The 24,539-nt window shown below is 40.8% G+C and overlaps 1 protein-coding gene across 1 annotated transcript in view; it reads left to right on the top strand.

The window, feature by feature from the left end:
• LOC149932300 (uncharacterized) overlaps positions 1-22,783 on the top strand; it is a 39,605-nt gene extending 16,822 nt beyond the window's left edge. Inside the window, exons 3-8 of the mRNA XM_090155902.1 lie at positions 16,082-16,217; positions 18,457-18,590; positions 20,410-20,617; positions 20,796-20,929; positions 21,410-21,644; positions 21,733-22,783. Coding sequence (XP_090012028.1) covers positions 16,082-16,217; positions 18,457-18,590; positions 20,410-20,617; positions 20,796-20,929; positions 21,410-21,644; positions 21,733-21,824 — 939 coding nt within the window. The 3' untranslated portion in view covers positions 21,825-22,783. The remainder of the gene's footprint in view (positions 1-16,081; positions 16,218-18,456; positions 18,591-20,409; positions 20,618-20,795; positions 20,930-21,409; positions 21,645-21,732) is intronic.
• Positions 22,784-24,539: the final 1,756 nt, after the last annotated feature.

Genomic DNA, 24,539 nt, shown 5'->3' with positions numbered 1-24,539 from the left:
CAATTAATGATACAACTGTGTGGGTTATCGTCAACTAATGATAAAACTGTGTGGGTTGTGGTCAACTAATGATAAAACTGTGTGGGTTGTGGTCAACTAATGATACAACTGTGTGGGTGGTGATCAACTAATGATAAAACTATGTGGGTGGTGGTCAACTAATGATACAACTAATGATACAACTGTGTGGGTGGTGGTCCGCTAATGATACAACTGTTTGGGTTGTGATCAACTAATGATACAACTGTGTAGGCTGTGATCAACTAATGATACAACTGTGTAGGCTGTGATCAACTAATGATACAACTGTGGGCCGGCGAAGCTTTAACTTTTGATTTGTTGACCCTCTTCGTTTTTAATATTTTAGTTAGTGTAAGGTTCATAGACTAGATTTAAGTTTTAGATTGCTCCAAAAAGTTATTATTTTGGATTTCCTTTGAGAGCCGTTTATTTTTAGTAAGCTCTTAAAATATTTCAACTTATGTAAATACGTACAAAGTACCACGATGCGGAAAATTGAAATGGGTTTTCGATCGCGTTTTTTAGCGAAATATCGCGAAATGGATTAAATGGATCATCAAACGAAGCTTTCAATTTCTTATTAAACTGCCTTTCTGACATTTTTGCGCGTTCTGGGTGGATTTTTTTTAATAATATCGGTTTTTCCTTAAAAGAAAGGAAGCTAGTTCGATTTTCGAATCATCGGATTAATAAAGTATTACGAGACGTAGGCTGGAAAGTCTCCATCTCTCCCTCCGTCGAACCCTTCATCAATTTCTTAGAAGGCTACTTTTTAATAAAAAGAATCTCCTGCTTTAAAATGGGGATTGAAAAATAACAATACACTTACCAGGATTTACTCCGAGGCGCAAAGTTCAATCCCTCTTTCTTTTTTGTCACCGGGGCTCCTTTCTGGCTTCGGCTTTTTTTCGTCACTTCATCCTCCTCCCGAAATACACGTATCAAGGCGGGGGAAAAAACCCGCGACGAAAACTCTTATCGTAAACATTACGAAATCTTCTAATCCTTTCCATTAGGCCTATCAGCTTTAGCTCGGGTCACGCGGGGGTAAGCAGCCCGGCTCTTATAAACACCCGCGCTGTTCCACACCCCCGCTTTCCCTCGCGATGTTAAGACTTTCGGAGATTCGTTGAGAGGCCCCGGATTTTCGGCCGAAAGTCGGATAATCGAAAGAGCTCGAAAATTTCCCTATTTAAATGTTTAGATAAGGGCAGAGTTTTGATTTTGACTTTTATATATATATATATATATATATATATATATATATATATCTTTAACCCTTGGCCCGAGAGAGATTCTTAAAAGATTCGGTTGGCCTCGGATATTTTCAGCCGAATATTCTCGATACTTACAAACTTATCACTTCGTCGAATCTGGAAAAGAACCATGTGTTTAGAAAGGCCCTTGATGGCAACTTTTGCCGGATTTAGGAATTTAAATGGAATTTTTTAGCCTCCCCCCCACGCTTTTGAAGATAAATAGGCCTAGTCATTGACAAGGGACGGTCCCGACTGAACCCCGTTGAAATTAATGTATCCTTATTTAAAGGTCCAAGGTTACGCGGCTTAAGCCAATGGTTAGATATTAGACGGTTGCCGATTTGAAAAATCTTTTAAAAAGCTTATTTCTTAATGCTAATAGAAAATTCAAATTTTTAGCTTTTGTTCGTTTAAGATATTTCTTATATACATACTGCGGTAATTCCTTATTGTAAAAATCAAATAAATTTTTAATTAATGAATTCATTTGCCCGATTAAACATAGTTTGCGGAAAGCCGGCCACTTGAGATAATTACATAGCTAAAAAATTTAAATTTGATTTTCAAAATGACACACGCGGATTGTCAAATTAAAAAAAAATCTAAAAACCCAAATGGAAAATTTTAATTGGACAATCCGCGTGCCTCTTCTCGTAAAGTACTTAATTATTTAAACTCAATTTTTTTTAATATTGATTAAAATTGGTTACTCACGTTGATTAATATAAGACTTTTACTTAATTCGAATGCTTTGTTTGCATATTTCGTCAAAAGTCAAATTTTGCGCTATACTTAAAGGCATTTAAATTAATTTACAGGTTAAGAAATATATCATCTTTTAGCAAAGGCGTATTTAGGGGCGTATGGGCCGGATTCAATCTCGTGAAATGTAGAGAACCGGGGGCTAACGAAAATGAGTAGTTAAACCATTTACGCAAGTACCCCTTAATCTCGACAAACATTGAATTTTGATATCCCAAAAAATGACATAGGTCATGGCCTTTTGACCGGGCAATACTATAAAATCGATGGAACTGTTGACGTAATAGTTGTTTTCTCCTAATGTCCACAATTGAAGGGAATAAGCTCGCGATTGAGATCGCGAGCCCGTTATGATGTCAGTGGCAATAGCAGCGTGTAATTCGCTGAACAAACGACATTTCGGATTCTCTTTGAGGCCATGGATTGGGGTGAATAGTGTAGAGCGAGACCCTTGACTTATTGACGCGACAAATTATTAGCTTAAGTAGCTCGGTCTATCCCAAATTCCCAGACATCCATTTGCCTGTTCTCGCGTGTAATCCTCCATCGCCTTCGCTAATGCCGTACGCTTAAAATCCAAACATCATCTCTAGATAATACGATCTAATTGATTCTTCTTCCTTTGACTAATTCTTCGCGTTTAGAATTACATTTGGTAAATATTTATATATGACTATATTAAATGGAGTGAAAAATGTGTATCACTTGAGTCTTTGCCCCTTTCCCCATTACGCCCCCTTTTAAACCAACCTAAAATGTTTATTGAAAATAACCTTTAAGTAGTATTCTCGTGTATTATTATGCATTAGTGCTTACCAGAGTTGCCAGATGGGCGGTTTTCCCGCCCGATTGGGCTCCTTTTCGAAGCGCTTTGCGGGGGGAAAGGCTTGGGCGGGAGGAAGATTTTTGGGCTTCTTTTTGGGGTTTCCAACAAAAATAATAATAATAATAAGTTAGGCTATTACCCAAGACACCACATTAGGCCTAAGTCATCTAGTGACTTTTAAAGCCATTAATTCGGGTGGCCGGGTTACAACGCGTAGGAGGGTGGTGGCAAGCCCTTCATGCCACGCGAGCCAACAGCTCCCTACACTTACTGTTACCGTTAACCTCTACAAGTTTTTTTTAATGGAAAGCGGAAACCGAAGAACTCGGGGAAAACCCCTTTAACCAGTGGGGAGAGTACTTGTAAACTCAACACAGAAGGGGTAGTTCCGAGTTTTCACCCAGTGCCACAAGCTGGGATTGAACCCGGCTCATCTCACTGCGAGGCGGGATACAATTTGGAAAACAATATTGAGAGCTGAAGGGTAGACTCGTACGTTCTCAATAACAAACCTAAATACGTTCTCGACCCAGGCTCCTCTTGTTGCGAGGCTAAAGTGCTAACCACTCCACCACCCCACCTAGCGGTTAAGGGAATAATTATACCGTAAAATGTGTAAAACGGAGGGAATGTTCAATGTAAATGAGGCGATATAGTGGCATCGCGGAAGTCCAGGGATAAAGATAACGCGTTACTACACTAATATTAGATCGCAATTCTTATAAAAACAAAAATTTGCTTTGATTTTGTTATTGTTAATATACAAATTGGCGCTTCTATAAAACTTGAAAATTTGACTTAGTTCAATGTAGACAAACTTGGCGCGTAGTTTCGTAGAGAAGCTGGAGAGTTCACGTTAAATTTTGACAAAATGGCGCCGTTGTTGTCGGTTAAGTCTGGGATTAATAATAGTGCTACACTATTATTAACACTATTACTCCATAAAAACTTGTTGAGGGTAACGGCAGGAATCCATAACGCTACTTGGAATGAATAACGGCTTCGATTCCCCGCCGTTGTGGTGGAACATAGTAGGCGGAGCTTATAAGCCTTTGTTTGTCACTGAATTTGACGTCATTTAAGGCGGTATAAGCGTTCTAGCCCCTCCCACAATGTTCCGCCACAAAATACCACAGGGGATATGGGGAGATACTCATTCCAAGTAGCGTTATGGATTCCTGGTAACGGTAATAGTGAGTGTAGGGAGCTGTTGGCTCGCGTGGCATGAAGGGCTTGCCACCACCCTCCTACGCATTAATTAATGGCTTTAAAATTTGCTCGATGACTTAGGCCTAAAATGGTGCCTTGGGTATTACCCTAGCTGATTATTATTATTATTATTATTATGAGGCTTAGTAAGTTTTAGATCTTTAATTTTTGAAATTGATTCATTAACGTTTAAGGAATGGCAATTAACCATTGTGTTAAGTAAAAACATAGCCGCCTAGATTAATCTAGGTAAAAATAACCAGTAAGCCGTATATGGCTGAGGTTTTTTAATCAAATTCAATGGAATCCATTTCATTTCTAAACTTTCTCGCGCGTACTGTCGCCCAAGCCCCGACTAAGGCTAGGCGCCCACTGGCTCTCCGTTTCGTACCCGTCCTGCCTTCCACAAGCCATTGTCTCCGTTACGAAGCAAAGGCTTGTGAAAGCTAGGACGGAGACGTTACGAAGAGCAGTGGGCGCCTGGCCTAAGACTCTCGTAGTGTAAGTTGAACATAATTCTTGAGGCGCTTCAAAGCGGCTGGCGTACCTCAGTAAGCCTTCCGATTTAGACCACGCCTACCGTGTCAAAATATCGGGAACAGTGAGTCCCCTTAGATTCTTGGTCCACGCGTAAACTTCCTCAAATAATTTTAGTAAATTAAATAAGAGCAACATTTTAACAAGTTGGGCAAGAGCACTTTTTATTTTATAAAAGTCTTTCTATAAAATAAATTTTGCACGCGAAAATGCGCCGCCATGTTAGGGTAGAAAATCAGCTATAACTCACAGTGTAAAGGTACTGTCACGCGCAAAAACGTAATATTGAAATCGGTCTAGGAGCGCGTGATTGAGTCGCGAGGAATTTCGGATTTTCTAGCGCGCGTGCAAAATCGCGCGTGCTACGATCATACTAATAAAGCTCAATCTTGTGACGTTAGAGAAACATTTTATAATTCTACTTTTTGTTCAATTTATTTTATAGAAACATTTATTTCCAGTTTGTTTAAATGTTTTTCTTAGCAAACAAAAAAGGGTGTGGGTCGGGTAAATTTTCTCGTTGTTCAAAATTATTTTACCGTTTGTTTATCCTCGTTTTCAGAGTATGTAATAATAATAAGATCGAGTGAAGCCTTCTATAAATCGACGTATCGAAGGTAGAAATAAATATATAAATATACCGGAGACCACCGCTCGTAAAAAGAAACTCGAAAACTTTAAAGAAAGTCGCCGCAAATTTATCGTTCGAATACACCAAACAAACATTTTGTTCCCGGCCAAGAAAAAAAAAGTCGGAACATCAAAATATTTGAAAGCCGGCCGCGGAATGCGTTTTCCGAATAATATAAAATATAAATGAGCGCGCGCCGGGGCTAAGCCGCGAAATATCGGTCAAAAAATAAGTCCCCCCTCACTCCTCCCCCGAGTGAAAGCGCGTGCACGCGCGAGACACAAAATCCATTGAATTTTATTACTGTTACAAATATTAATAGCGGAGCGTATCTGGACGCGGATAAAAATCCACGGTCCATCCGAGTTCGGCTCGCCTCCCCAAATCTAACGGCTATAAACCGCGAGCCACTGGCTGGTTTTTGAAATCTCTGAATTATTGATGCTGCGCGGAATCCGGTTGGAGCATTGCGGACTTATAGCCCAGAGAGAGAGAGAGAGAGAGAGAGAGAGAGAGAGAGAGAGAGAGAGAGAGAGAGAGAGAGAGAGGGTAACATCGGCGTAAGTCATTTTTATGCGTTCCAGGTGCGTGCGGGCTTTCCTTCATTCAAATCGCTCCATCACCGGTTTATTCTCTTAAACCCGGACCCGGTAGGCTAAATCGAGCCTGACTCTGGCCTTCTCAGTGCCGCCGCGAAACATTTTTACTGGCCATATATTTCGCCCCCCCCGTTAAGAATGCCGCAAAGATGATGCCACACGCGGGATATATATATACTTTATGATTTCTTACCCCGCGCACCGTCTAAACATAAAAGTTTCAAATGTAGTTCTTTGGAGGGGATTTTTCCGCGTCCGTATAAAGGGGTATAAGAAAGAGGCGAGGAAAATCTTGTGATATTCTTCGAGAAGCCCGGTTCGCTATAAGAAGAACGATAGATTTTATAGTACTCTAGTTTCTTAGGTCCGGATGATGGCCTTGGTACTCCGGCTGGCCTCCGAAAGGGTCCCCCTTTATGCCAAAGATGGGGGATTTAACTCCGCCGTTGTTTAAGCTTCCGTAACGTTTAGCAGCTGCCGGATCCCTCGTCCGCGGCCCACCCGATCCCCTCTCCGTCTCTCCTTTTTTCGGGGGTTCAAAATAAACATTACCGCTCGTGGAAGAGGAAAGAGAACGTTCCCGAAAGTTTATGTTATCAAATTTTCTGCCGGCTTTCGTCTGTCAGTAACGAAACTGGAAGCCAGAGATAGATCTATCACTGGTTAGCCAGAGGAGCGGCGGAGAGAGGTTTTCGGAGCCGCTTTTTTCCCCTTTACTATTTCGCGCGCTTTTTCCCGTCTATATATGATCAATGAAGCTCTTCAAGCGGAATGATTGAAAAGTTTTACCACCCCATTTATCTTGTTGTCCTTATGGATTGGCCCGTCGGGATTTTGTATTGTTAGACGCCTCTAAAAGTTTCGGCTACAATTCGTTTACATCGACGTCGAGCGCGCCCGGACAAAATAAATAGACGTTTAAAAAAGTGTGGCTACCTAAGAAGAGAACTAGTCTTCAACGCCTTCCCTCACTCCTCACTCCTCCCCGGCTCGAGTTGCCACCCTCGACTCGGCCTCGACGTGCTTTTGAAGGCTGCTACTTAAGTGAAAAAACACGATTTCCCCGACAGTTGTTTATTTTGTTTATTTTGGAAGGCTCTCGGCTGCTGACGCTTAACTCGCTATATCGAACTGACAGATTTAGATACGTTTATTATAATAGGCCCTGTCGTGATATATATTGATTAATAGCCTCGTAATTAGTTTAATCATTGTTTATACCTAAAATTAAGCTACCAGTAAAGTTGGTAAAAATTCGTCAACTTTGTGCATTTTCGTCAAAGAGCCGCTCCCGCTCACGTCTTATTGAGCGGTAAAATTTTCGCTCCTCTCTTTCCGCTCTTTTTTTGAGCGGTATAATTTTCGCTCCTCTCTTTCCGCTCTTTTTTGAGCGGTAAAATCGGCGCTCCTCTCTTTGCGCTCTTTTTTGAGCGATAAAATTTTCGCTCCTCTCTTTCCGCTCTTTTTTTGAGCGGCAAAATTTTCGCTCTTCTTTTTTCCGTTCTTTTTTGAGCTGTAAAATCGGCGCTCTTTTTTGAGCGGTAAAATTTTCACTCTTATTTTTCCGCTCTTTTTTGAGCGGTAAAATTTTCGCTCTAATTTTTCCGCTCTTTTTTGAGCGGTAAAATTTGCGCTCCTCTCTTTCGGCTCTTTTTTGAGCTGTAAAACTTTCGCTCCTCTCATTTTTGTTTTGCGCTCTTTTAAAAAGATATTTTACCGCTCATTTTCGCTCATAATAACAAATGCGCTCACAATGAGATGAGCGGTGCCCAACACTGCGTTGTATCAGACAATGGGGGTGGATATTTAGTACAGTCAAAGTGACGTGCAAGGAAATGCGTATAAGAGTCACCGCAGTGGCTCTGTCTAAGTCTTAACCTAGGAGCAACAAACACAAGGAGAACGCACCTAGCCTTTAAACACGCTAACGCAGTGTTGTGTACAAATTTCATTGGACGAACCTTTACGCTTAACGTTTTAGGGAAAGGGGGAAGACAATTTCCGATTTTCTCCCTTCCGACGGCAGCAGGCGCTAAAGCGTCTAACCAATGAAAAATGTACGCGAGAAAATCCACGATTGACGGGTTGCGTTCTCCTTGTGTGGGGTGCTGTGTTTGTTGCTCCTAGGTCTTAACTAAATTACATTTATCGTTAAGACAATAATTACGTTTTCTATTTATATCATTCAAAGTTGATCTGGGCCTAGGGTGGTGACTTCTGAATTAGCTGATAGTTATCATTAAAGAACTTTAAATACAACAGGTCACTGACTTAGTAAACCTACGCAAGATCATGAACATCCTTGATCAGCCCCATTTTCAGTCTGGGCCGGGTTAAGATCTTTGGGCCTTAAGCACTTCCAAAATTAGGGTGTCATCATATATATCTAATTCCATTTGGCCATTACCGTATTTATTATGGTGCAAAAAGTGCAGTTGAAATATTTAAAATAAATAATGTGCGTTTGAACCAGGTCTCTTTTTATGTGGAACATGGTTCAGCTGCACCTTCGGTAAATCAGGCAATGGACATTGATGCCATATAGTACCTGCTTATTTTGAATAATGGTTAGTCCAGCCCCAGTGAGACGGTACCCCGTGGCACCTCCAAGAAGATTGCCCTTGGGCATTAAACTACAAATGTCCAATGGCTATTTGAACTTCGTTGGTGACTCTCACTGGGGCTTCTAGCATAGAAAACGTTTGTCAGTTTAATCTAATTTGTTTATTTTCGTGATATTGTACTCCATAGTCGGTTAATGATCTTTGAGGTTTATTCTTATTCCGGTCATCCTAGCTATTATAATTACGGTACATTAACAAGTAAAGTATTGATGACACCATGAGATACGAATGGTCATTATCAGGATTGTCTCATTCAACTCATCAGTGATTTCAATCGTGACTTGAATGAAATTGTTTTTTTAAAAAATTACTGATTTCAATCGCGATTTAAATCAAATAGTGTTTTTAAAAAACATCAATTTCAATCGCGATGTAAATCAAATAATTTTTGAAAAATAACTTATTTAAATCACAATTTAAATCAAATTATTTATCAATGATATAAATCGCCTATTACACATCAATGAAAGTAGTTGTTGTAGCAATGCCAATTCAGAACAAACTAAATTGTAAGTAATAACTAAATTTCATCATGATTCATTTAAAGTTTAGTTAAGTTACAGCTGCACTCAAATGATTAATAAATTTGTAAAAAAATAGGCATAAAATGTTTATATATAAAAAAAATTACTGAAAATAAAAAAAATTCCAGTATCGAGATACTTTTAGAGGTGATATTTTCGTTTATATCTAGTATTACTGTCGTCTACCACAAGGATTGAGGTTAATGGAATTAAAGTTTCATATGTAAAATCTAATAGCATTGAAATATGACTCCAAAATTTCTTTCGAAATCAAATGTAATGTCGTTTTTTATTAAACCTTTCTGGAATCTTTTATTTCTATTGACATTTCGAGAAACGAGTTGATTTTCTTCGGATAAGATTCTTTTTCCTGAAAAATAAGTTTAAAGCAAACAAAAAGACGGAGATTCCTTTAAGAGTTAATCATTTTCAATATCTTTAAAAGGGTTTGAACGAACGTAATTTTGGTTTACGAACTTGATTGTTTTATTTGTGTACTTTGGACCAATTTCCGGATTGATTTCTTTACAGAGTAAATATTTAAGAGATTTCTTTCGAAATGCTTTCTAATCCCGTTTCCCAAAACATTTTTTATTAGTCTAATGACTTAAAAGATGTTTAAATAAAACCTGTTCAGTGATTTGCCTAGAAGTAGTAATACCGAGAAGTAGGACATACTTCTAAAAACGTTATATTTTAAAGCGCGCGCTGCTTAATATTTCAATACGGAAGGGCTCATTCAATCGCGCGCTATCAACTTTAGCCTTACAAATAAAACTAACACGTGTCCATTTTATTCAGCGACTCGCGCATGCGCGTAGGGGAGGAAAGAAAAAGAGAGGGGCATTTATTGAAGCGCCTATTGCGTATTTATAAATGCGTCCTAATATCGGATGAAGATGCCGTTTCAACCTTAATTATTGTTCTTTATGAAAGAATAACTTCAATCCGGACTTAAATATTTCGAAGAGTAACCGCGTAGCGCAAAGCTACGGCGTATAGTTGTCAGCCCTGGGGTCGAATGTCGTCTGACCCTTGGCGGTTGTAGTTGGTAACGGCGAGGAGGCGGGACCCTTCCCAAATAGAAACGCATTTACCAGATTTATACGGAAAAGTTACCAGAATAATTCTTTACCGAGTTGTAATGCCATCTGCTTTGGACACTCAAATCTGTATTTGAAAGGCTAAAACACACTTCCGCTTATGACATATTAAGATTCTCTACGCGTTCTCCTTCCACCTCGCCTTATATTACTCAACATACATATATATATATATATATATATATATATATATATATTACGATGAAATATTCGCGCGGTATATAGCGCTGCATCCTAACACGTGTATATATATATAGTATGTATGTACGTGTTAGGATGCAGCGCTATATAGCTCGCGAATATTTCATCGTAAAGCGAGGCTTTTCCGTATATACGAGAGGAGAGAACATAATATGAGTTGGTAATAAGCGAGCATGGTGGTGGCTGGCGTTTGGCTCCCTTTTTCCGTAGAAGGGTTCTTTTTCAGGGACCCTGCGGAAGCAAATCTCCAAAGTAGCTGGCGGAGGAGAGCGAGACGAAATGAGCTGCGGCAGCAACACCGCCGCTATTTGGACAGTCATTTCGCCGCTCCTTCGGCTGCCCCCACCGCTCGACCCCCCCCCCGTTGGTTGCCTCTTTAGAACGACCCTTCCGAGCCCCGGCTCGTTCCCTTTCAGTCATCTTCCGTCGTCTGAATCTCTAGAGGTCTCCCGTAATAATCCTAACGGAGCCTGTTTCAGGCGCAACGTCTTCGCCGCTCCTGAGAGTCAACAATCTTTCTATCTCTCTCGAACGGAACATTCCAGGGAGCGCTCCCCTTTGAAGGCTGCGAAAACGCAAAAAGGGGTTGGCCGAACACGCTCTCGCTTTCTTTAGAATTTCTATATAGTTTAAAATGAGCGGTTCTTAAGGTGCGAATTGGGATGATGGTTTACTTAGGTTTCCCTTAGCTCTGGGTTTCGTCGTATCGAATTTCAAACAACTCAGTTCGGAATTGTCTCGATGATTCGTTCGTTTAAGTTGTTTACCCAATTTTGGGGATATTATTTCCGAATTTAAGACAGAAAACGAGTATGTAGGATTGCTGACTTGGTTTGATTGCGCGTAAACTGTTTGACCTTCACTTAACCCTACGCTTTTCTAGCGTGGGCTTAATCCGTCTAATCTAATGACATTTGGAACTAAACCAATAAATTGCTAATTACAGTCCAAATGAAAACAATAATATTGGCTATTGGAGTATTCCCAGCGGCAAGCGTATCAAATACAAGAATTAGTAAATTGGCTAGCAGCAAGAGGAGCCGAAATCGATCGAAAACTTAGTACGCAAGTTCTCTCCCCACTGGTTAAAGGGATAAAAGCTTGGGGAGGTTAACGGTAATAGTTAGTGTAGGAGCTGTAAGCTCGCGTGACGTAAAAGGATTGCCACCACCCTCTTACGCAATTTAACCCAGCCAGCTGAATTAAAGGCATTAAAAGTCGCTAGCCGCCTTGGGCCTAAGGTGGAGAATTGAGTATTAGCCTCTAGAGTTAAAAGAACCTAATATTAAAACTGAAGCTCGCTCTTGTGGTACTTATATTTGGCTTTTGTCTCTAAAAGGGGACCGGGTCGCGTAACTTATTTCCGGCTCAGCTGATTCTCGTTTTAGGCAAGCTTTTAAGGCAACTGAGAGCGAATAACGCCTGGGTGTATAGCCTTATCCAACTATTCAATATTAAGTCTCATTTTTTGTCGAAAATTGGATAACCGTAATTGTAGCCTTTCATTCGATCATCTAATATCAATTGGTGGCAAAAGCCTTTACTTCTCTCTAAATGTAACGCTGAATCGGAAAGAAATCGCCCGAGACACACTAGAAAGGAAATGAAAAAATGCCTATAATAAGAGAGATTTGTAGACCGAAAAAAGGTTGGTTCTTTTTCAATGGGTTTCGTGTTTCTGGTTGAACCCGCTCGGCCAGTGAGAGAGAGGGTGTGTCGGAGAAGGGTGGTCCAACCAAGACCCCATCAATACGCCGGGAAATCGTGGTCCGTAATAAAGAGCTTCCGGTGGACAGGACTTTATATAGCAGTCTCGGAGAAGCGTGCATGCGGAATTGCGGACGCAAAAACGGACGACAAAAGAGGAAAAACGTTTACAAGCGTGCCGCTATACGCTACGCTCTCTGAATCATTTCCTCGGCGATATTTAGAGCCTCTCTCTAAGTTAGCTTTCTCCCCGCGCGCATACCCCGACTAGGCCGAGCTCTACGGGTAAGCCTTCCTATTTGGCTTTATTACTTTTAGGCAGGCAGGCCTTCATTCCTGATTACACCGCGCGCTTCTCTCTCTCTCTCTCTCTCTCTCTCTCTCTCTCTCTCTCTGTCTCTCTCTCTCTCTCTCTCTCTCTCTCTCTCTCTCTCTCTCTCTCCCTATCTCTCTCTCTCTCTCTCTCTCTCTCTCTCTCTCTCTCTCTCTCTCTCTCTCTCTCTCTCTCTCTCTCTCTCTCTCTCTCTCTCTCTCTCTCTCTCTCTCTCTCTCTCTCCCCCTCTCTCTCATTGTCCAGGAACGCCCTTAAGTTATGTAAGCTTAACGGGAATGACGCGAGAACTGGAGGGGGGTCTGGACGTCGTTTACACAGGGGGACGCGGTAATGTTGAGGTCTCGATGCGTTTAGCTACGCTCCTCACCGTCCGCGTCGAGTTCAACCTCGCGTGAAAAGATTAACAAAAGGAGGCCCAATATTCTCACCTGTAGGGCAAGAAAACCTGGCTATTCTTTTCTATTTAAACGTCCACCCCTCCTGCATTCGCCGTCTCACTGCCATTCTCACTTTTAGTGGGAATGTTTAACGCTTTTTTCCAGCCACGCTTCTTCGCACGCGCCGCGAAAATGAATCGATATGTTTTTGTAAGACCCCAACCCCTAAATGAATTTGGCCTCCTTCCTCCCACCGCGGTCGTCGGGGGTGATTCGAGAAAGGGAAAGGAACAAAACAGAGTGAAAACTTTGGCGCTTTGGGCGAAGAAAAGATAAACTTGGTAACTTGGTACATGAAGTGACGGTTGACTTTCCTTCGCTGTTTGATGAAAGACGTCGATAGGCCCGTGTGTGGTAAGAGAGGGATTCGAGGCACGCTAAAAAGGCGTGCAAGCTGGCAATGTTTTGTGAGTTGCATTAAAAATGAGCCGAGAGATAGAAACACGTTTCTACCATTGTTGGTTTATTTTTGTTCAGCCCACATTTTTATGGTTTGGTCGATATCCGAGTGGCGATGTTGTAACAAACTGCGCTCTATTTTTTATATTTTTTTAGGTAATTGGGTGCGCTACGGTATCTCGTATCTTTTATTCAAACGTCTCCCATTAATTATAAAATAAAAACCTTATAAATAGCCAACTGGAAATTTTGACCTACTAGCGCCTGTAGAAGTGTTCTACACGCGCGACACCTTCGTTCAGGAAGAAGCTAATTTACGGGGACTGGGACTAATAACGCCATCTATAGTCGAGCACCGTTAAAACGTTAGATTCCGAAAAAGGACCAACAACGTGACAGGCGCAACTCGAACTGGAGCGAGACGAAAACATTGTTAATCCGTTTCTAAAAATTACTTAATTCGTTAATTACTAAGAGCTTAGTAAATGTTATTTTTCGGAAAAGCGGCGTGTCCAGAAATAGGACGCGAAAACGCGAGGGGCAAGCACTATGTTTTCTTTAATAACTCTCTAATTTCGAGGTTTTAGGCGAGGAGGGGGAGGAGGGAGGGATTAGGTTCTAGCATTTTCGAAAAGCCGCTTTCCTTTTCTCAATGACGAAGTCGGGGTGGGTGCCAAAGGGGGTGCGCTAATTATCGGCGTTATAATTTGGCGTCTTCGGCGGTGGTTCCTTTAAGTTAGTTGGTATTCCGGCGTCGTTTTCTTCATTTCCCGGTTCGCTCCTTCACTTATGCAAAATGTTCTCGGCTGACACGAAGGCGAGCGGCTCTACTTCCAATTATACGGCGAAACGGTCTTCAAATTAAGTGTCCCTTTCCGAAGGTCATTAAATGGCACTTTCCCTTCCTTTCGCCGCGAAATATATCGGTCATACGGACGCTTTCCGTGCCTCCTTACAATTGTTTCCAAGCGGAGCCAACTTCGAGGCCGAGCCGACACTGCGTCGAAAAAGGAAGTTGGAAATTCATTTGTATTCGGGACTCTTAATCATGGCGATTTGCATTCTTCATCCACAGATACGTCGGGTATACGTTCTCACGACGGTTAAAAACGCTCTCTTCCATTCCCCCAACCCCCTTCTTAGCAGCTAGCTTTTATTAACTTTCTAAAAGTATAATTAACTTTTCGCATTTAGAGTACGGATACGGAGAAGGTATCATCTTCGGGCCCGTCTTTAACTCGATTTTGAGGCAGTGGCTTAAAATGCGCGTTTCATATCGCGAGTGTTGAACGAGAGAAGCCGCCCCGACAATTAATTTCTGCCAATTTATTACCAGAAGCCGATTACCGCCAACGAAAGTTACGTCTTGCCTATCTTGCTGGATTGTATACGATTGTCTAACACGAAACGCGCGCCATTTGGAAATGTGCCGTAGCTGGTTTCGCGAGATAGCCGCGTAGGGTTAAATTACGGAATTAGTATTGTTATTTTTAGACACGCGAGGGCTCCAGTTTATACGAGCTAAATCGATTGTATTCATTCTGCTGTTGAATATATTGGTAATATATGGCAGACCATATAAAATATGGGATGGATGGTCAGCCCCCCGGAATGTATTCGCTTTACTCGCTTCTTGTAACGATATGGCATTTACTTCGTTATTTAAATATTATTTAAAGGCTAACGTAGCCTTTAAACCTCCAGATAGTTTTCTGTCCGGTATCTTCGGGCAGACAGACACGCCAAATTTTGCCTTAGTTCCAAAACTAACAATTAATGATTGTAGACCATTGGACCGAAATCCCATTCGTCCGAATGTACCATTCAACCGAATTCCAATCGACCGAAAACCGTGTTTTGCGCGATTTTCATTCAATATACCGTTAGTGATACATATTTATATATCGTAGGTTACGTGACTATAGTATATCTAATTTGGACTAAACTATGTCTTAAATATTTATTATTTCGTACCGACGTGTATTTTTAGACCTTTTTCCCTTGAAATTTGATATTTTCCGGGTTTAATTTTGGAAAATAATCTTGATAAGACCCGACGTGAAATAGTTGCCTACCATATCTAACCTAACCCAACCTAACCTAACATAACCTAACCTAACCTAACCTAACCTAACCTAACCCAACCTGAACTAACCTAACCCAACCCAACCTAACCTAACCTAACCTAACCTAACGCAACCTGAACTAACCTACCCGAAGTGAAAACGAACCAGATTTAAATTTCCCATTCAACTGAATCCCGCCATGTTGGGCTATAAACGAAAATACTTTTCGGTTCAATGGGATTCGGTCAAACGGGATTCGGTCCAATAGTATACAACCACAATTAATTATGAATTTCCGCTATGTATTCATTTGATGATTTTAAGCACTATAAACGGATCTTAAACGGATTTGAAATTAATTTTTAGTGAGAGATGGGCTAAGGATACTTCTCAGGGACAGACAGCCAATGTTTTAGTCAAGTGGGCGTAATACCATCGTAGCCCCAAACCACTATTCACGCGCCCCCTCCTTCGTAAAGGGCCCGATCCCAAAGCGATATTTGGTCTCAGCGACTTGGGATTTGGTTCATCTACTCCCTCGGCTCTCGCTTCCCAAACGGGACGGATAAAACTGAAATCACCTTGGGCAGGAAACGAACTCGCGACCTTTGGGTATCCTTCTTAACGCCATAATCAATTTTGGAAGGACTCGATCGTGTTCAATTGGGTTCTATTGAGTTACAATTTTCCAGATTACCGCCCGAGGTTATTTGATTTTTTACCATCTAGTTCGGGAAGCAAACGCGGAGGTATCCTTAATCAATAACTTACGAATAAAAATAATTCATCGTATTTGATAAGTCTGAGATTACATTTGTTTTTTTTTTCTCGGTTTTTCGCAGTTGTCCAGGTCGACTTTCGGCAACGTGTACATCAACAGTTCAACGCAACAGACGGAAGGAAAGTATCGCTGCGAGGTCTCGACCGAGTCGCCCTCCTTTCACAGCGTCAGGGAAGACAAGGATTTGGCGATATTTGGTAAGTCACGATATCATCCCCGCCGCCCAGACTCGGGAAGAACGCGTAATACCAGTCCATCATCGCTTTGCGAAAAAATCTCACGTGCCTCGGAAATCGTTTCGATTTTGAAGTTTCTAGAATCCCCCCGGCCTAGTTTTTACATTTCGCTTCCCCGCACGATCGTCCAAATAAGCTCACGACATTCCTCTCAAGTTGAAAAATTGCGACAGGAATAGGCTACAAATCGAGAATACCTTCGCGATCGAAAAATAAGATTCGTTTAGAATTACAATCCAGCTTTTTCGTGACCTATCTAACTATATCCGCAAGATTTTGTTTCGCGTCAAAAAGCCATTACCCATCACTACGTCCGTCATTCCGAACCTCATAGAGGAGATTGTAAGTGCAGGTTTGGGGTGCTTTGGATGAAGGGCCGTAGCGATTGAGGCGAATTTTGGGCCAGTTTTAAATATATAGATTTATTATTAAGGCTTGACGAATAGCACTTTTCTCCTATGGAGACGAATATCGAATACCCAAACATTTTCTAATCGAATACCGAGACGAATAGTAGTTTTCGAACCAAACTCCGAATAGTTAGGCATAATGCAAATAATACTTTATCGAATATTCATCGAATAATATACCGAATATTCGTCGAATATAGGCTCAAATATTAGTCGAATATAGGCTCAAATATTAGTCAAATATACGCTCAAATATTCTTCTAATATATGCTCAAATATTCGTCTAATATAGGCCCAAATATTAGGCGAATAGCTGGTCTAATAGTCGAAATATTTTAAATTTAAATATCTAAATTGTAGAACTGAATTATTTAATGACGTCATAGGTGACTATGAAATAAATAAAAAAGTAAAACTATCTGTACGCACAAAAAAGTATCTGCTGAGACTGAGAGCCAACTGACGAATGTCGTACGTTCTTTTATATGGAATTGCCCTATAGATTCTTTTATTTGATTTTATTGGGCGCTGCCGTCCTAGCCGTCAACCTCCAAGTGAGAGCTCTACCATAGAAATTTCTTCCCCCAAAACAGGTTTTGGCTTCACTCACCCCATTGACAGTTATGCGGTGGCACAGACCGATTGGGGAGGCAATATTTTCCGAATATTCATCGAAGATTTACCGAATAATACAAATGTTATTCGATATTCGATCAAATACCAAAAGAGACTTGAAACGAATATCGAGACAGTTACCCGTCTCGATATTCGACCGAATCATTCGGTTAATTCGGTTATTCACCCAGCCTTATATATTATACTTACTAGACCATAATGAAACGCGTACCTTCGCAGGCTTAAAGGGGAACGGTCAAGCTTTAACCAGTTAAATAGCCCTATAGCCCATTAAAAACTAATATTTATGGCGAAAACCGCGTCAAAAAATATTGAGTGGTTAATTTTTAATAAAATAAAGAAATTTCGGGAAATCGAAAAGCGCGCGGCCACCGCGACACCTGGTGAGAAGTCGGTGAGACAGAAAAAACCACGTAAAAGCGGGCGCTGCTGAAGACGCAAAAAATTTGTTTCGCGCGCGCGGCGCGTTCCAGTTATAAGAGACCTAAGCCTAAATTGCGCGATTTTAAAAGTTAGGATAGTTCGCAAATCGCTCATACGGGGTTAGAGGCGCTGGCGGCAGCCCCTAAGATGGCGGCGAAAATTCAAACCCAAACTCCTGGCGTTAGTTTTCGTTACAACTTTTTGGGCCAAAAGCTATTTTTTCAAGACAAAAAAAGGTACGTGTTAGTATATTGAACGTCTTGTTAATCTTTTGATACGGAAATAAGGACATATTTGGAAAAGCTTGGCCGTTCCCCTTTAACTCAGATTCCATTAGGTGCGAATTTCCCGCCAAACTGCATCGCCGTTAAAGTTAACCGCGTAAAATGTTAATTTACACTGTATTGGAATATATACTTATTTAAAAATCATTTTCCAGATGTAATAGTTTTAGAAAAACCCTATACAATGAATTAAAATCAGTGAGTATAGGCCTAAGGTGGTGCCTAGCTTATCTATATTAAAGTCATCGACTTTTAAAATACCAAATTAAATAATTAAAAATATTAGTTTCCTTTCTTAAAAAGGCCTACTTAAAAAGAAACATTGTAGCAGGGTTGCTCTTCAAATGGCGCAGACACATTTAGAACCTCTTACGATACAATGCCAATAATCCAAGTACCTTTTTTAACCCCAAATGCCACAAATCGGGTATTGTTTTTATTTTCCAGTATTACCGCAAGAGGGTCCACGGATAAACGGGACGAGACCTCAGTATCACGTGGGCGATTTGGTCAACAGCACGTGCGTTTCCGGGCCTTCCAAGCCGATCGCCACTCTCAAGTGGTACATTAACGGAAAGAAGGTCAATATGATTATCCATTTTTTTCGCGCCGTTCCTTTCCTCGGATTAAAATTGTACGTGCTAGAATGAAGGCGGGCTGCGGAGAGAGATAACTGATTATTTTTATTTCTTTGGTCTTTTGTTTTGACCAATAAACGTTAACCTATGACTGGCCTAACTTTGATATGAAAACAACAGAGGCATTTGGGAGAAGCTTATAATAAACGATTATTTATTGATATATATGTATAAAGGTTCCCCCGGAAGATAGCGCTGTTAGGAGATGTTTCACTTATTTAATTTCCGCTCATTTTATTCGTAGTCGAAGCTTTCTACCGTACGCGTTTTAGACGCTTCTTCGCTTTTGTCTTTGGAGAAATGAGCGCTCGGGACTTTTAAGTCATCTACTCGAACCTCTCCTTTGATCTTCGGCGCCCAAAACCATAAAGATATTCGCGACTGCTAAAAATATACGAATTAATTCCACGTACGTTGGAAGTCTATTTATAGCAGGAGGTTGAAAAATTTATTGAAGCTTCAAAATCTCTTTATGAATTGGGAAAATTAATTCCTTTTGATCATTTTTAAATTATTGCCGAAAACAAATGAAATTTTAGGACGTCTGCGGAATATTAAAATTAGATATTATTAGAAGGTTTTTGAGATCTTCTTGACATTTCAGGGTACGCCATTAGTCTAAAGAAAATTATATTGGTCAAGTTTTTTCATATTTAATTATATACGTAAGTAACGTAATAACTTAAGTATGACACTTTATAATAATAATAATTTGCTAGGCTGATACCCAGGGGACCACTTTAGGCCCAACTCAGTTAGCTACTTTAAATGCCTTTAAATCAGTTGACCTGGTTACAATACTTTGGAGCGTGGTAGCGAGACCTTCGCACCACGCGAGCCAACAGCTCCCTACACTCACTATTTCTGTTAACTTCTTCAAGTTTTTATGTTAAGGGAAAACCGAAGGACTCTAAAAAAACCCCTTAATCTTGTGGGGATAGAAATCGTAAACTGTACGCAGTGGGATTTTTTCCGAGTTTTCACCCACACCACAAGCTGGGATCGAACCCGACTCCTCTCGATGCGAGACGAATATGCTAACCACTGGGTGAAAACTCGGAACCACTTCTACCGCGTTGAGTTTTTAATTTATCTCCCTGCTGGTTAGAGGGGTTTTCCCCCGAGCTCGTCGGCTTCCCCTGCCATCAAAACTTCTTGAGTTTAACGGTAACAGTAAGTGTAGGGAGCTGTTGGTTCGCGTGGTGCGAAGGGCTTGCCACCACTCTCGTTGGCAATTTAACTGGGGCCACCGGTAATTGGCGTCACTAGTTGACTTATAGGCAGGTGTGGTTCCTTGGGTATTAACTTATCTGATGATGATTATTATTATAGTGCACTTTGGGCTCTATGCCGAATTAAACTTCTAAAAATCAGCTCGTGGATATTTTGTGGTAATTGTCATATTTAACGGCATTATGTTACTTTTGGTTTAGATAGCGAATTAAGTTGGAAATAAAGTTTTAAAAGCGTGTTCTAATGGTCTCAATTCGATCTAGTAGAATTTGATGTATTAAACTTGATTAAATTTCTTCTGTTTACGGTGTTAAATAAGCTTTAAAACGAGAGCAACATCAAACGTTTCCTCGCGGGAAAAGCAGGAGTGCTCCGAAGAATGGAAGAATCGAACGCTTTATGGTTTTAAGTTAGTTTTCGCGGAGAGCCGTTTCGTATCACTTTTAAACATTTTCAGCGGGTCCACTTTGAAACTTTTACTCCCCTTTTGGCGGCGGTAGTAAGTGATTTAATTTGTCGACTGACACAGGCACCCGAGGAGTGGATAACTCGTTTACCGGCAATTCAACAATCGGAAAAACTTCGCAGTTCCGTGCTGAGGCTAACTTTCCGAGTCGATCCGGAGCATCTTCAAAAGGGAATCCTCAAACTTCGATGCACGGCCGTCATTTCTCAAGCGTATTCGATGAGCAGCGAGGAGATTCTCGTCGGAGATAATCCCTATCGAATACAACATAGTACGTTTCGCATTCCCGTACCCTTCAATCCGTCTAGCGTAAAACCCTAGTTTAGAAATCAATTAGCGTTTTTAAAGCCTTCTTTATTTTCCAAAAGTGATCGCGGTTATTCGAAGGCCTATAAATTTTCTTTAATCCGAGCCAAAGATTTTTATACAAAGTCTTTGTTTACGGATAGGCGAAGAAGGTGATGGGCCGATTATCACCGGTGGCCTACCCCGATATCAAGTGGGAGACATTGTCAACGTCAATTGCACGGCGTCAAGGTCAAAGCCACCGGCGGAACTCGAATGGTATCTGAATGACGTAAAAGTAAGCTAACCCTGACACGCTTTTCGTATCTTAGTTCTCGCGTCATATCGGAGTAGGGTTGCCGTTTAGAACCGGAAGAACCGTAATCGAACCGAAATACCCGGTTCGGTTCGGTTCCAGTTCCAAGAAATTGGAACCCGGAACCAAACCGAAAGAACCGAATACTTTTCGAAAGTATTTGTGTCACGTGTGTTATTGCGTTGTTTAATGTAAAGAATACTCAATTTAATTTGGTCTAAACTATTGGTTTTCATTTCGTCCCGTGTTCTACGTTACTTCCAAATATGTGGAAATGGAGAAATTAGCAAAAATAGCTGCGCGAGGTAGTTTAACTTTTAAGTTTATGTAGTTAACAGATTTATCTCCAATTTTGAATCCGGTTTTCGGTTCCATTCACTTCGGTCCCTACTACTTTTCGGTTTAGTCGCGGTTCCACTTAGTCGGTGGATGATTGAATTATTATCCGTGATTCCGACGCAGGCTTCCAGCGAGCATTACATTCACTACCAGCCGATCGCGTATCAGGATGGGCTGAAGTCTTCGGTGTTGGGCCTGCGATTCCCGATGAAAGCGAGCGATTTCAACGCCAACGAGATTCGCCTCAAGTGTACGGCGACGCACTCGAAAGTCATTAATATGAGCAACGACGAATCGCACGAGCCGGTTTTGGGAAGCAGCCAACAGAGTTCTTTGCTACATATCTTCGAGAACCCAAGTACGCGCCATTTAAACCCTTTTCGAATCATCGATCTCTTTCTCTCGCTTTACTCTAATAAAATTTCGTTTTTCTTTTTATTCGTCAGAACTGAACGGGGCCAAATTCAAATGGACGACTTCGCCCGCTCTTTCGCTAGCAATTCCCTTCCTTTGCGTGTTGTATCCGTTATTAGGCTAAAACCACCCTCGTGCAGAATCAAAGAAATCAGTCCAGCAAACACCGTCAATCGTATAGCCAGTCCGTCATTCGTTTGACTCGTACGAAAACGAGAAATTGTCACCGACAGACGAAACATTTAGTCCGCTTTCACTGTGAAACCGTTTTTACTCGACTCTACTCTGGAAACCTCTATATTGAACGCGATGTTATTCGAAACAAAAGTCATACATTTCAATGTGTTTTTGCGTAATCGTCGGCACGTATATTTTACCGAGATCTCTCAATAAACCGTCAACCCGTAAATTTTCCACGCTGGAAGAATTTACGAAAGCCAACATTTTGTCAGTCGCGCGTGTATTTTGTTACGTTACTTAGGTGCTGAAAATGTGTATCTTGAATGGACTCGGTATTTTCAGTTTGGTGTCTGTCTGTGAATATACTCGGAGGTTCTTAGCTTTGGATGAAGGTATCTCGGCTAATTCAAATAGCGGAAGTCAATACGCTCCTCAAGTATCGGAATTCGAAATCCCCGTAATCTTATCATTTCAGATTTCACTGATGTATTTCAAAAATTCGATAATTGATTCTGTTCTTTACGGAACTGTACAGTATATATACGTTTATTTTAAGCCTTTAAAATTATATAACATTTATAATATTTCACTAAATATAAATGTAAAAATATATTTCGACCTTTCGTAGTCAGCATTGCGTGAAAAAAAAAAGCAAAACAAAAAAAGGGCGCATTTAATTAAATATATCTTTCAATGTTAAAACCCCCTTTCTATATATAAAACCATATATAACGATTTGATTGAAATTTGTTGTTGACGGAAATGAGCGAGAGATGTCGCTGTTTTATCCGGAGAAAGAGTTTTTTTGCATGAGGTCGACGGTCAAGAGATTGCCTTAATACAATTAAACGTGAAAATGCGTTTGTTAAGTAAATAGACGTGTAAAAATAACCATCAAAAAGTCTGCAATTAAATATTTTCAATTTAAAAATTTTATACACCTTATATCATTTACATAGCTGCTCTAAAATTTTGGAAAATTTAATTTTAACGCACTAATGTTTAGGAAAAGAAACTGTAGCTTCCGTGAGACTTCCAAAATATTGGTTTTATTTTAGAAACTTCCGGTTATTAGCGTTTCAATAGACCAGGCTTACGTCATAACATTACCGGAAGTGAGTAGCCCTAACATACAAAAGACCTCGATTCGTTTTTCTATTTTCTTTGCAATAAAATATGCCAGGATTTGCTGATTTTCCATATTAATGCTTTTCAAGTCAGAGTTGCTAGTGATTTAGGATTCCTGTTCCATGGAATTATGTCACCATTGACTCTCAGCAGTAAGGTAGGTGTCACCCGGTGCGGTAATGCAGAGGGTGTCCTCGTAATATTGGCAGCTTCAGTTTCCCAGACTCCGATCTGCGAATACGATAGCGGTTTAGACTGCGATCTGGAAAGCTAATCCTTCAGTTGGGACTGTAGACCCAGTGGCACACCCAGGATTTTTTTCGGAGAGGAGGGGTTAGGGAGAAAAAACTAAAATTAAATATTAAAAAATAGTTTAGAGGTATGGTTGACCGACTTTTTCCATAGTATAGTGCGGTCGCTTTGGAGCCCGCATGAATGTTTTACTACTTTTGCGCATTACTGTGCAATTGAGCAGTACCGTTAAAAAGGTGGAGAAAATATCTCTAAAAACGCTGAAAATACCAGTCTTAGTTGTAAATTGTAACTAGAATCTAACATTTTAAACTTTATTTAAAATATTTGAATTTTTTCCGAGGGGGTTTGAATCCCCAAACCCTCCCCCATGGGTGCGCCACTGTATGTATCAAAAAATAAACCGATTTACGCTGACTTCCGTGTTCAGTCTCAAATATTTGCCATTACAGTGGAAACCTGAGACCAAAAGAGGTGGAAACCGCAAGGAGCGGCAAACATTAGCCCCGAATATAAAACGTCTCGCCGACGTCGAAGGGCTAACCACTTCCTTAAATTCTGTATACCGAATACAGGGAGTACAGCCTTTGATAGCACTAAATCTGTAATCGATTACGTAATCACTTTAGTACAGTCAAAGCTACGGGCTTGTACAGCGATTACGGATAGGGGTCAGCCCGTTGGCCGACGTATCTTACGGAACAAAATAATAAACTTATGGTTTAATTTTAGTCTTATGAATCCGGGCTTTGGATCAAACCCTCAAAGACAACGGCCGTAGATTTAGAATGATTATAGCCTCCGTGACGAAATCTCATTGAGCAAAGGCCACTGAATCTGTTAAGGAAACATCGGCGACGGAGCCACCCCGAAATTGGGAAACGCCAAAACTATATCTTCAAAATGGCCAAGTAAGGGCACCTTTCCTACAATATTTTTCATTTTCAAGAAGCCGCGAAATTATCCTATTTCTCAAAGCCCGCCAGCCAGCGTCTAGATTGCTGGCAATACGGTAATTTTATACGAGGTAGGCGGGTAGCGACGTCTTCCTTTCCTCTGTAAAAAAGAAAAGACGCCATTTTAACTTGTCCGGGGGGTTTTGGAGGGGGGTTTCGTAAGAGGCGCACGCGGTTGCGAGAAAATGCTGTAAAATCGATATATTTATTTAACGCGCGAAAGGGGTATATACGCGCTAGGAAAAGAACTATGTAATCTTTTATTAGACAAAAGAGGATAGCGAGCGAGAGAGAACGAGAAAAGTTCTCCGAAAAATCGTTTC

Source organism: Leiobunum rupestre, chromosome 8 (assembly GCF_980474605.1).
Source record: "Leiobunum rupestre chromosome 8, qqLeiRupe1.1.hap1, whole genome shotgun sequence".
Lineage (NCBI taxonomy): Eukaryota > Metazoa > Arthropoda > Arachnida > Opiliones > Sclerosomatidae > Leiobunum > Leiobunum rupestre.
The sequence above is the reverse complement of the archived record's forward strand: the minus strand, read 5'-3'. Positions and strand labels throughout refer to the sequence as shown.